This window comes from Vigna angularis, chromosome 1, assembly GCF_016808095.1.
Source record: "Vigna angularis cultivar LongXiaoDou No.4 chromosome 1, ASM1680809v1, whole genome shotgun sequence".
NCBI lineage: Eukaryota > Viridiplantae > Streptophyta > Magnoliopsida > Fabales > Fabaceae > Vigna > Vigna angularis.
The window spans coordinates 6,656,424-6,670,001 of NC_068970.1; the positions used below are offsets into that span (position 1 = coordinate 6,656,424).

Here is a 13,578-nt window from a genome sequence, read left to right on the forward strand (position 1 = left end):
ATTAAAACACAAAATAATAAATAATTAAATTAAATTATGTTAGTTGATAAGCCAATTAAACTCACAATGAGTTTAACTCGGATGAACCAGATTCTAAATGAGTCTCGTTAAAACTAATCCATATAAAAAGTTATATTTTTTTAAACTCAACCTGATGTTGTTGACTTGTGAGTTTAAAAAATATTTTAACAACACTGATTTTATTCAAGTGATATTCCACGTATAATATCGATGTCATCAATTACTTATTCAGTATAAAATAACTAAAATAACATGTTCTTTGTAAAATAGTTGTCTCTATGTTTATGTTTTCATATTTATTATTTTTCTCTTTTAAACTAAGTATCTTCGGAAAGTACTTTATTTTATGGGTTTAATGTCTCCGTAGGTCCCTATTTTGGTCATGAATTTCAAATAGGTCCTCTACATTTTCGGCGTATAGTCCTTTTTTTTGTAAAATTGAATCAATTACAGGTCTGCCATTAATTTGGACAAACGGCCGTTACAGTATTGATTACGTGGCATGGTTGAGTGCGTTACTGATCAGACGTGGCATTGGCATTTAAAATTAATTTGGACAAATGTATATTCAGTGGAGGAATTGATCTTCTCGCTCTCCTTGCGGGTTGCGTGAGCGGTGGCAGAACTGAGCTTCTTGGCGGCGATCTTTTTGGCTCTCTCCCTTTTCACCTTCTGACATATGGCCTGGATTTTGGCGTCGACGGAGCTCTTCAAGGCGTTCAATCTGGCGGAATCTCCGAACCCCAGCTTGGTCGGGTCCTTCAAATTGGGGAAGTCTAATTTCGGCGACCCATTTGCCCCAGTGTCTCTGTCTCACTCCCCTGTAGAGCTTTTTCTTGGAAGGGTTGGTCAAAGAAGAAGTCAACGAAGCAGTGTAAAGAGAATTTATAGACGGGTTTGCCAAGGAAGTGGGAAGAAGAGATCCGTTGCCGTTGCCGTTCCCGTTCCCCCGGCTTTCTTGGTAGAACTTTTGGAGGATGTCCTTCTGGCGAAGGTAGACGGAAGAGCCCAAAGGCTCAAACCCGGAAGATCCAAAGGGTTCTAAATAGTCCAACACGGAGTTGCTACTGGCGGCGTTTGTTGGGGGACAATCTGAGAAGATTGAGTCCAGGGTGTTTGAGCCACTGGTTAATATTAGCTTTGATAAGGAGGACCCAATATCAGTTCCAAGCTGTGAGTTTCTTTCTTGCATTCCGTCCATGGTTTTGGCCAAACCTTAATCTCCAGCGTCGTTTTACCGGAAGACTGGCAAGCCAAAAGAGGAGGGTTATGTATACGAAGAAGGTCACTGGAAAAAAACTGGTCTCTCTTCCTAACTGTAGAAGGAAAGAAAAAATAGTGTCCAAATTTAAAAACTGGTCCCTCTTCCTCCAGATTCATACTTTCCCCACCTGCATCATCTACAGTTTCTTCCATTCCCTCACACAGTTCAATGCTGGACTGAGAAATAAAATTACCACTACTTTCTTCAGCCATCATTAACAAAATCGAGCCCAAGCCAAATCAGGATTTCGAACCTCTAAAGGAGTCACGCGTCAGTGACGGTGGTTGGGAACTGCAGCTGCACCGGCGCGAGCGGAATTGAACCACGGAGGCACTAGAGGCGGCCCGATTTGAAGCAGCGGCGGCGTGGCGACTGGATCCGAAGCAGCGCTGGTGGCGGTTGCTGGCGTTGGTTGCGTGTAGCACTGGCAAATCTGAGCCGCGTGCGGAGAAAGAAGAAGCGTCGCGACCGTCTTGATCCTGGTGACGAGCGGCGGCATGGGCAACGTCCTGGGTGGCCGGCGTCAGCCTCGCGCTCGAAGAATAGAAGACAGCGGCGCCGCGGTCGGTCGTGGTTCCGATGGCGCCTGAGGTCACCGTCGAGGTCGTCCCCTTTTTGCGGTGGCTATGTGGGCAGAGGTAAGTGTCTCTGGATTTCTCTCGTTCAGAAGAGAAGATGGAGTCTTCTGCAGATGCCTTTAATTTTTTCAAATTTCCTATTTTGGCCTTACCTAAACTGAATATACATTTGTCCAAATTAATTTTAAATGCCACGTCTGATCAGTAACGCACCACGTAACTAATATTGTAACGGCCGTTTGTCCAAATTAACGGCAGACCTGTAATTGATTCAATTTTATAAAAAAAAGGACTCAATTGATACGCCGAAAATGAAGAGGACCTATTTGAAATTCATGACCAAAATAGGGAATTACGGAGACATTAAACCTATTTTATGTTATACTACGTTTTATTTTCTTCTTACCAAAACAATAAATAATAATTTTACCTTTAGGCGCGTTTTTTTACGCAGAAACGTGTAGTCAAAGGCATTGGTAACTTGCATAAATTATGCTAATCCCCGGGACTCGTGAAGCATGATATAGGTACCTTAGCTGAGTCTTGATAATAAATACTTATAAATAAGTTTTTTATTAAAAATAATAAAGAGATAAACTATAAATTACGATAAAAGTAGACTAACAGAAATACTTTTATCTTTAATTACAAAGTTAATATTTGCGATACACTTGTTAAAATTAACTGTTCAAGTCCATGTTCCATTACCGGAGAACGGGGAATGTTAGTTGATTAATTCACAAGTCACCGTAACAATGATTAGGTGTTTTTTCTTTGTCCGGTAACTCTGGCGGGAATTGAGAGTCCGAAGATCAAGGCGTAAATGTCTATGAACACACACGACAACTCTCTGCTTTACGAAAGTCTTGTCCTCTTTTAGAAAATGTTATACTTATTTTCCTAATATAATCCCTTGTTAAATGCTTAATTTTTTCTTAATCCTAAATCATTGGAATTGCAAATACATGTGGTGTAAAGTAGCACTCATCTTTCGCACATCCCTCCACATTTTGCGTGTCATATTGTTTAGCAGGGTTATTATTACTTTCACACAAAATTAGTTAAAATGCAAACAACCTCTAATCAAACTCAAAAATAATTCCTCAATTTAGGCTGAATTATTGGATGGACATTAGTTTAGTTAGTTAATCATTATATTATTACAGGTTATTTCCAATAAACTCGTGTTATGTATTAGTATGAATTTTGATGATGTTATTCCAAAACTTAACAATAATTCATCATTACAAATTATTACAAATAAAAAATAAAAAAATACAAATATTAGCATCACCTTCTTTGAATATTATAATAAATCACTCAATAAATCAAATAAATCATAACAAACTAAAATAGAATTACTCTTTAATAAAAATAAAAAAATCTTTCCTTCGAGCATCTAAATCTAAAGCATAAATAACTCTTATAAACCTAAAAGTATATAGCTTAAAAAAAGTTAAAAAGAACTTACATCATATTTATTTCGATTTTATTTAAAAATAATAACATATAACTAAATCAGAACAACTTTTAATTATATCCATCTTAACTCAATTAACAGATAAAATTTATCATATTACATCCATAAACTATCATATTTTTCTATATTGAAAAATTTTAATATAAAAAAAATCAAAAACAATATTATTTATATGTTTAAATTTATTTTGAGTCATATGTACAATTTTTAATTTAAAAATATTAAAAATAAAAATAATTAAAATTTAAAATCTATTGTATTTTTCATTCTTCAAATCATCTAGATAAATATAATGACAACAATCACTTCATATTTAAAAAAAAATAACTAGAAGAAGATTTTATGAATTAAACTAAATCTAAATAAATAAAAAATACAAATCTTATAAAAGAGCATTGGATTATTCCCACAGTCATATAACAACCAAATAATATATATTATTCACTAGAAGAAACAATGACCAAACAATAAGTTTCTTTTGGCTTAAGATGAGTTTGATTAGATTACAAGTTTGTCTGTTTAAAATGTAAGTGATACATTCACTTTATTCCAAACAAACAATAAATGTATATAAATATTAATTATTTAATACTTTCATTGTAATTTACTAATATTTGAATACTAATCTCGTATAAATACTATAATTAAATATTTTACAAAATAAATTATTAAATTGATCATTTATAGGTAATATTGAGTTTGATCTCTTATCTTCAAAAGATTAAATTCAGTCTTTAAAAAAAAGTTAAAATTATTATTTTTTTAATTTAAAATGAAAGTTGTTATGTTCTTATCACATTATTTTGTAGTTAATAAATTGATTTAATTTTAATTAAATTATAAGTAAACAATTTATTTTAGTTTTTTTTTATTTAGAATCCAATGATTCAATTTATAAGTTATATATAAAATTATAATTATTCATTAAATATATTTCACAACTTTATTTTTATTTTACTTCAGTATCTTATAAGACTTATAACCACATCAGTATTTGTTTACTTACATATATATATATATATATATATATATATATATATATATATATATATATATATATATATATATATACATATACATGATTTTAATAGTAGTTATGAAATTTTATTTATATATTTTTCAGAAGTAGACTAGTTAAATGACATAGTGTGGAAAGGGTTCATACGAGTGGATGTAATGGAGATGGCTAAAGATTAAACTATCAATAAATGTGAGGAGTGTCGATCTTGTGCCCTGAAAGTCATGATATAGTTTTGGGTGTTCATATTCCATGCATATCCAAAAATGTAGCTTATATCAAGGTAGAAAATTGTTTAATGTATAGGGAAGTCATCCATTTACGTGTGATAATATATACACATGTATTTATTTTATCATTTTCAAAGACAAAAAGAAACAAAAACAAATAATTAAAGGAAGTGATAACAAATATTATGGAGATAAATTAATATGAAATAAAATAACATACGTATTTAAATTTTCCTTTTCTTTCTTCATTTTTATCTAAAGAAAATAATTATAAATTATTTTTATAATAACTATTTGAATAAAAAGATTCACCCTTTATACAATATTATTTCATCTTAATACAATCAAGGACAAGTATTGATGTTAACCTTCTAACACGCAGACTCTTAATAAATATTCCAAAAATTGAATGATTCTTTCACAATATCCATAGGAAATGAAAAATTAAGCTAAGGTGGAATTTTATTTCTAAGGCTTGATGCAAATTTCTCCAAAATTTATAAGTAAACATAAAATCTCTACAGATACAATACTGGAATTTCATGTAATGTTACAATTTCTCTTATGTATAATTTAATCAGTTTTTCTAATAATTTAATGATGTTGATGGGTAAGTGGATAAGAGGTGAACAAACTTCATTAGTCTATCCACGATAATCCATATGGAATCAAACTTTTGAACATTTTGTGGTAAAATATTTACAAAATCTATTTATTTACTATCATATTTTCATTCCAATATATCCAAGGATTATAGTATTTCTAGTGACATTTGGTGTTCTATCTTACCTTTATGACAAACTCAAAACATTGTTATACTGTACTACTTTCTTGTTAATCTTGGAGAAATGAAAACATTTTCTTAAAATTTTGATACATTTTTGTTGTGTCTATATGTATTCTCCTAAATTATCATTTCATGTTTTTTTGAAAATAAATTCTTTGTATTATGTATAGATTTTATATTAAATCTGTATCTGAAATTATTTAATCTAAGATTTATTTGCTTTAATTTTTTTACAACATTTTTTTTTCATATCTCAATTTTTAACGTACTTTGAAATACTTTAATTCCCCCCTACAGATATATACTTATATTTTTCTTTTTAATTTCTTTAAAAGAAAATTATACTTACTAATGTATCAAAATTCATCGATATTACATATATATATATATATATATATATACACAATATTAAAATAGATTAAATAATGCAATCAGATAGCAAAACGTAAATTATGTACGATAATCACACATGTCGCAATGAGTCCCTTTAACTAATCATGTGACTGACATATCATATCACATGTCAGGCCGAAATATATTTGTCAAAAATGATAAACCCACGGGAAATTTAGATCGCTAAATTGAAAAAAAAAAATTATAAAGAACTCCACAAAGAGAGGTAAGAAACCGTAATGAATACCAAAATTTCAGTCAGTCAAGCCCTTTATTTTATTGTACGATTTGAATGAGATGTATTATTTTGGAATTGAAAGTAGTTCCCAACAATGGAGCTCAATTTGCCTAAAATTTAATAAAATTGGTGCACATTATCCAATCACTCAGACCAGAAAAGTATCCCATGTGCAAAAGGAAGGGAATCTCAACTCAACTCAACGTCTTTGGCCTACAAACGTGGAAATTAATGAATAGCTGGCCAATGAAAATTTAGGGAATGAAAAAACAGAGTAACTGACTATGGTTTGAATTAACTACATTTGCTTTAACTAAGAATTAAAAATGGCAATCATTGTGGAACATGGATGCCACCAAGGCCAAAACAGTTGACAACATAACCACTCTCGAACTCTAATCTCAACCCCCACCCCTCTATATAACACCCCTTCCTCCTACCTACAAAACATCCTCAAATCTCCAACACAACATCAAAATGAGGCACTGCATTTCAAGACATTGTTTTTTCACACTAGCTTTGTTTGTGTTGCTAACCACAAGCACCCATGGTATTGTTGTGCCAACCCAAAACCAACCGAGAAGCTTTGCAAACCAATTTCTGATCCCCCAGAATGCAGCACGTGCGTCGGTGAGGCAGCGTCCCTTGGTGTGGGACTACAAACTGGTACGGTACGCCCAGTGGTATGCAAACCAGAGGCGAAGTGATTGTGCCCTGGAGCATTCGAATGGGCCTTATGGTGAGAACATATTCTGGGGCAGTGGGACGGGGTGGAAGCCAGCACAGGCTGTTAGTGCATGGGTTGAAGAGCGTCAATGGTACAATTATTGGCACAATTCTTGTGCGGATGGAGAGATGTGTGGACATTATACTCAGATTGTGTGGAACACTACTAGGAAGGTTGGTTGTGCTAGCGTTGTTTGCTCTGGAGGGAAGGGCACCTTCATGACCTGCAACTACGACCCTCCTGGTAACTACTATGGAGAAAAACCTTACTGAATTTCTCTAATTATAACCACTCAGACAACACATTATCCTGCCCATGTTCTCCTCTGCCATCTGTTTCCCATGTGGCTTTAATTCTGCCTCTGTCTCTTGTCTTCAATCCTGTAGCTACTCTGTATCCTTGTTTTTATTGCTTGTCTAATATCAACACCAAATTTCTAATAGTAATATGCTTTCTTTCCTTTGCTTTTTGGATTTCTTTTCTTAACATTTAAGCAAATTTGGAAATCAGAATAGTTGTTCTTAGGAATCTGTCCAGTCACACGTAGCATTTTAAAGCTTTTTTTTTCTAGCTAGATTTGTGTCGTACTATGATCATCATAAGCTTGTATCCGGTTGGTCTCATCATTTCCTTTCCAAGAGTGTTGCTAATGTAATTTTTGAGGCATATCCAAAAAAATTATATGGTGAGGATGAAACCAGATTATCAAAATAGACAGAATGGTAGCTATGGCCAAGTGGTAGTGGTAAGCCCAGATAAAAATGGAAGATAAAGATGTGACTTGTTATAGTCGTATTTAATTTAATCTATTTTCAGTTGAATTAGTTAGCAATTTAGTACATGATATTTGAATACCCTTGGACTAAACCAACTTTAATGAGGTGACATAAAAGATGATAAAAAAACTAAAGAAACATGCTTCATCAAACGAGAAAAAAAGAAACTACTTTAGGTTGAAATACTCCAAAAACGTTTTACGATTTTAAAAAATAAGAATTGTATAGATTAGCTAAATCCTTCTTTTTTTAAGTTTAAAAAAATATTCTTCTTCCTTATCAATGAAAAAAAAATATTCTTCTTCCTTATCAATGAAAAAAAAAATACATTCAATAAAGATAAATTATTTAAATTAATTAAGCATTTAAAGTAAATTCTCCCAACTCTAATAAACTGATATGTTTAAAGAATTATGATATGTTTAAAGAATTATGCGATCTCTCAAAGTGTATCAAATTTTAGTTGACAAAAGAATCCTTATTCATAAAAAAAAATATACTTTAAATAGAAGATATTTTAATAATTTTTATTTTTAATTTAAAATAAAAAAATTAAAAATTATTCAAATATCCTTAATCTTAAAATTTAGAATCTATAATATATAATGATATTTTTATCAATTAAAATTTGATACCATATATATATATATATATATATATATAATATAGGGGTTTGCTAACTTAATTAATTTTTTAAAGTGTTTCAAATTTTAGTTGATAAAAAAATCTCTATTAATAAAAAAGACATATTTTAAACACATGAATATTTTAATATTTTTTATTTTTATTTTAAAATAAAAAATAAAAAATTATTCAAATAACTTTAACTTTAAAACTTAGCATATGAGGATATTTTTATAATTAAAATTTATCGTATGAGGATATTTTTGTAACTAAAATTTAAAACATTTTAAGAGGTTACATAAATTAACAATATATATATATAATATTTTTAATAAATGATGTTCAGGAAGTTATGTTTTCAATAAAATAATGCTTACCCACTTATTTTCTTTAAACATCACATATTGATTTAAAATAACAAATTGTAACAGTATAAAATTAAAGTTTAAAATATAAAAGTTAAAGATTTTGTTTATAAACAAAAAAAATTAAATGATTTAATTTTGAAGAAATTACAGTAGTCTCTTTTATTATAAAAAATGCTCATACTTCTTATTTTAATTATATTTGTATTTGTATTAAAATTATATGAAAATATAATAATTATTTAATAAATTTAAGTATGTATTTTATAACTATTTATTTTTTATAGTAAAATAATATTCTCCTAAATGATATGACTTTCATAAGATAATTATATTTTTTATACTGTAAATATATAATAATTGCATCGTTTTCTGAATAAAAATCTTTAATTTTAATGTTTTAAAACTATTTTTTATTTTTTATACTTTTTATTTAATATTAAATATGTTAACTTTACAATAATTAAGGAGGTGATACGTGTCATTTTTTCCCATAAAAGAAATTTATATATGCTTAAAGACGAGAGAGTATAAGTATTAGTATGTGAAAAGCATAATAGTGGTAATTTAGATTTTAGTTATTTGTCACACGAATACTTAATTCCTCACACAAATAAGCCCAATTTTGCATAGTTATAAAGATTTTAGGATAAAATATACTTTTGTATCGTATCTTGTTATTTTTTAGTTTCCTAAGTTTTAAAAAAAGAAAGAAATTCATCATATCAGCAGGCAACTCAAGTTTGCAGAGTTGACAATCAGATACACTTCACCTGGAAGGATAAATACTTTATTCCAACCTTGACTCAGATGCTGGGATTTAAGTGTTTCAAGTAACAACGTGTAAAAATAAGTAAATTGAAAAACAAAATGTTTTGGAAAGAATGTTCTCATTCTGATCAAGTTGTTAATGTACAATAACTCTTAGTGACTGTGCAGTGCAACCCCAGCATCGCTGGGTGCACACACTGTATATGTTCTCACTATCAAACCTTTCCCTGTTGAGTTGCTTAGACAAGACTTAAGTTTGGACTAGTTGAGGGAGCATTGGTAGTGTCAATATAGGTCTAACAAAAAAACTATTCAACATACTTATAACTTTTTAATGAAATTTTAAAAAAAAATATCAAAGAAATATAATATAAATGAATCCATATACGAATTAACGTAACCTTCAATTCAAAAAATCTTAAGATAATAACCGTTCAACTCACGCAATAATTAGTATCAGTTTCAACACAAAACCTTAGGATAATGAATTCTCAACCCACACACAAGGTCAACTCACATAAATATTGACAAGTGAAGGTCAATCTAATAAAAATATAACAAAATAAGTTATTGAACATACTTACTTTTAGACTAGTTTTTCAAGAGAGCATAACCGAAAATATATAACATTAATAAAACATGAAATCAATCTACACATAAAATTTAATATCATCTTCAATCCAAAATCTTATAACAATGGGTGTTCAACCAACACATAAAGATTAACACACAAAGGCCTAACAAAATCAGTTAATGAGCATATATACTTTTTGATGGGTCTTTCAAAAAGTACGACGTCAATGAAATATGACGTCAACCTACATAAAGATTGATACCCTAAAACCTTAAACTAATGAGTTTACATGTCTTCATCTCTATATGGTACTCAACTTTATCATATTTACTCAATGTGAGACTTAGACTCATATTTGAATTTTCAATAATTTCTCTTAAGTGTGAATCTTTTGAATTTAGTACTTCCTCCTTAAACAAAAGAATTTCAAGCTACAAGTACGACGTTCATCGTGATGAGACACATTTATTTGATTTTCTATCATAAAAACTTTTAATACACTAATGAGTCATTCCGAGAAATATCACTAAAAAGTTACAACTAAGAAAATACAAACACAAGACATAAATTCAATCTATACATAAATATTAACACAACTTTTAATCCAAAAACTTTAAAACAATAAACTTATAAATTTTCATCAAATTTCTTATCCTTTAATGAGACATTTTTAATACTCTATAATTTATTATGTATTATAAGAAATTTTAATTTATTGAAATATTATTATTTTTTATTTTAAATCTGAAATTTAGGTAAACTAATAAACTTATTGTCAGCCTATAATAGACTAAATTGAACTAATATTTTTACATGTGTACCGTATGGATCGGACAGCCATATACACACTCCACACCAATCAAGTCAGACGATCCTATAGGACAGGAAGCAACTTAGTGAGGGAATGCGACATAATCGATAGCCAAGACTAAACGGCAAAAAATAGAGACGTCCGGCCTTAGTCAATAACCATATTTATCTACAAAGATTAAGGTAAATGGTAATTAGAGACACTAGGCTGAGATTGGACCAAGATTAAGGTTTCACTAATTTCAAGCTCATGTCAAAAACTATAAATATAAAAATTATAAATATTATAAATATAGGTCAAAGGTAAAAGATAAATTATCAGATTTACTGTACATTTATTACCATTATTCTAAACTTTTGCACGGATAACGACATCACAAGAAAAATTTTGTAGATATTTGAAGTGACTTGATCTTATACCCAAAACAACATGTAAAATTAGTTAAAATAACCTTTTTGTAAAATGAATCAAAGGATGTCCAACCCAACAAACCAAGTTATAACCCATGCAATGTACTACAACCCATAAAAAAAATTAAGAATGTTGTGTGACGCTTATTATAAAATGTTTTAATGCTTCCGGTCAATTTAACAAATAGGTTTCTTGAGTTAAAGAATCTTTCGGAGCACGCTGGATGATAAATTACTAGATAGTGCACAACATGTCATGCCGACCAATTTTCATATACATAATTATATTTTTAATTTATAAATAAATTAATAACATGCTACAAAGAGGTCAGTTCAATTTTCAGAATTTTATACCATAGATGTAATCTAACAATTATTTAACCATTCATTTATAATAAAATTGCTAAGAAACTATCTATCTCCACTCATTACTAGCACTTATTTTTATTTAGATATACATATTTTACTAAAGTTTTTCTTCGTATTAGTGAAATTTATACTTTCTCGTTTTTAAATAGATTGACTTTAAAAAAAATTCATATAGATTAACGAAAGCAATTAGTTGAAAGTAATGTGTCTTTTGGTCTCAATTTTATAGTATTGGTAATGGTGAATGACAATTTTGGCCGTGCTCATAATTAACTGGATTGTTAAAAAATATTTGAAATAAACTAAATTGATTCGGAACTTAATTGAAAAATATAAAAGAAGTTATCTTTAAAATAAAAATCACATTCAATTGTTTTATTAATTTAGTTTTTAAAAATTAAATTAGTATATCTTACACTAAATTGAAATATAATTTATAATATTAAAGATATGATTCAAAATAGAATGGCTGGAGATAATAAAATTTTAGTTAAACTATGTTACTAGAAAACTAGCATCTTCTAATAAAAAAATATTAAATGAATATAATTGAAAAACAAATCTCAACCCAACTATGATTTAAAATAGAAAGGCTAGAGATAATTAGTTAAATTATGTTATAGTTGAATTCAAAGTTTAGTTTAATTTCATAATAGTTAAAATAGTTAAATTAAATAATTGCATTTTGCCCACCCCTGTTAACCAGTGGGTTTGTTTCTTTCACTGTGTCACATTTTGTTAAATTTACTGCTCAAACACTGATTCCACTTATATAATAAACTTTTTATTAATTCAATAAATGAACAGAGAATGTCTGACAACTAAGATTGAATATGACATAAACTTGCATACAAAAATTAAAATCAAATTGGTATTAGTAAATTAAGGTTTATGAATAATGGGTTGTGTTGGGTGCCCCGATAAACTAAGAGCAATGGATAATGCAGTGAAGTAAGTCGTGCATATCAGACAACTCAAGCTGCCATAGTTGGCAAATCAGAAGGAATTCACATGGCACTGGATAAATTTAAGAAGAAGCAACACGTACTGGTTAATAATTAATTTAATCAATTCCACAAAATTATTCCACTCAGCAAATGTATATATGAGAAACTCAATTCACATTCACAATAGCAAGCAGTTCAGCAATTACATAATCTAATACTGTTTTTTCATTCTAGCTACATGCATAATCATGCACACATACTTTATATAATTTAATAGGGTCGCTCTCCAACATAATTGCCGACGGGATCATAATTACAAGTCATGAAGACATCTCCATCGTCGCATACAACACGGGCACATCCAATTCTTCTGGTGCTCTTCCACACTATCTGAGTGTAATGGCCACACATCTGACCCGGTACACAGGAATTGGTGGCATAGGTGTAGTACTTCTCTTCATCAGCCCACACTCTCACAGCATCAGACGGTGTCCACGCCGAGCCACTACCCCAGAAAATGTTCTCTCCAAGCTTGAAATCATTTTCTGGGAAAGAATGTTCCAGTTTACAATCTGCTTGCCTTTGACTAGCCCACCACCTCGCGTACTGCTCCAGCTGGAAGTCCCACATCAGTGGAAGCTCCCACTTGGTTGCTCTCACCAAGTTGTGCCTGAACAAGAACTCTAATGACTCCGCCATGCAACCCCAGCATAGTTGCTTTGACACCCTGTATATGGTTTCATTATCAGGCCTTTTCTGTTGGGTCAATTGAGGAATTGAAGATTTAGATTGAGGACTGTCTGGGAGAGTGTTAGCATTGCTGATGAAGGTGACAAGACCGAGAAGCAAGAACAGGAGGGTTTTCATTGTCACTTGGTCTGGTGTGTGTCACAGAGTTTTGAGCTATGCAGCTTTATTTATAAAGTGAACTTGGTTTAAGAATGTGGTTGGAGTTTTGCTAGTGTTTGAGGGGGTTACATCACTTGCCATTTAGGTGCCGTGAGGAATAATCGCCAATTCTTTAAGTGTGTGCTTAATATTTTAGTATTAACTATAACTTGTAAATGTTGTAGAATGTGGAGATATGGAGCGTCAGCTAAACGCATGTGAAGTGTGGGAGTGAGAAATGCACACGAAGATTATGCTGTGTGATCGATGATCGTAGGTTCCCCCGTGAGCCAGGGCTCTGTTCTGC

At 30.4% G+C, this 13,578-nt stretch overlaps 2 protein-coding genes and 1 pseudogene across 2 annotated transcripts; 1 reads left to right on the plus strand and 2 right to left on the minus strand.

Annotated features, from left to right (window-relative positions):
- Positions 1-316: 316 nt before the first annotated feature.
- LOC128194031 (ethylene-responsive transcription factor ERF061-like) lies at positions 317-2,035 on the minus strand (annotated as a pseudogene).
- Positions 2,036-6,431: 4,396 nt separating this feature from the next.
- Positions 6,432-7,201, plus strand: LOC108322152 (pathogenesis-related protein PR-1). The gene has a single exon (XM_017554146.2). The coding sequence runs from the start codon at positions 6,487-6,489 to the stop codon at positions 7,006-7,008; it is 522 nt and encodes a 173-aa protein (XP_017409635.1). The 5' UTR covers positions 6,432-6,486; the 3' UTR covers positions 7,009-7,201.
- Positions 7,202-12,560: 5,359 nt separating this feature from the next.
- LOC108322146 (pathogenesis-related protein PR-1) lies at positions 12,561-13,294 on the minus strand. The gene has a single exon (XM_017554139.2). It carries the CDS (start codon positions 13,248-13,250, stop codon positions 12,654-12,656), a length of 597 nt encoding a protein of 198 aa, XP_017409628.1. The 5' UTR covers positions 13,251-13,294; the 3' UTR covers positions 12,561-12,653.
- Between the last annotated feature and the right edge of the window lie 284 nt (positions 13,295-13,578).

Coding starts and splice junctions, on each gene's coding strand:
- LOC108322152 (XM_017554146.2), top strand. CDS start 6,487: ATGAGGCACTGCATTTCAAGACATTGTTTTTTCACACTAGCTTTGTTT.
- LOC108322146 (XM_017554139.2), bottom strand. CDS start 13,250: ATGAAAACCCTCCTGTTCTTGCTTCTCGGTCTTGTCACCTTCATCAGC.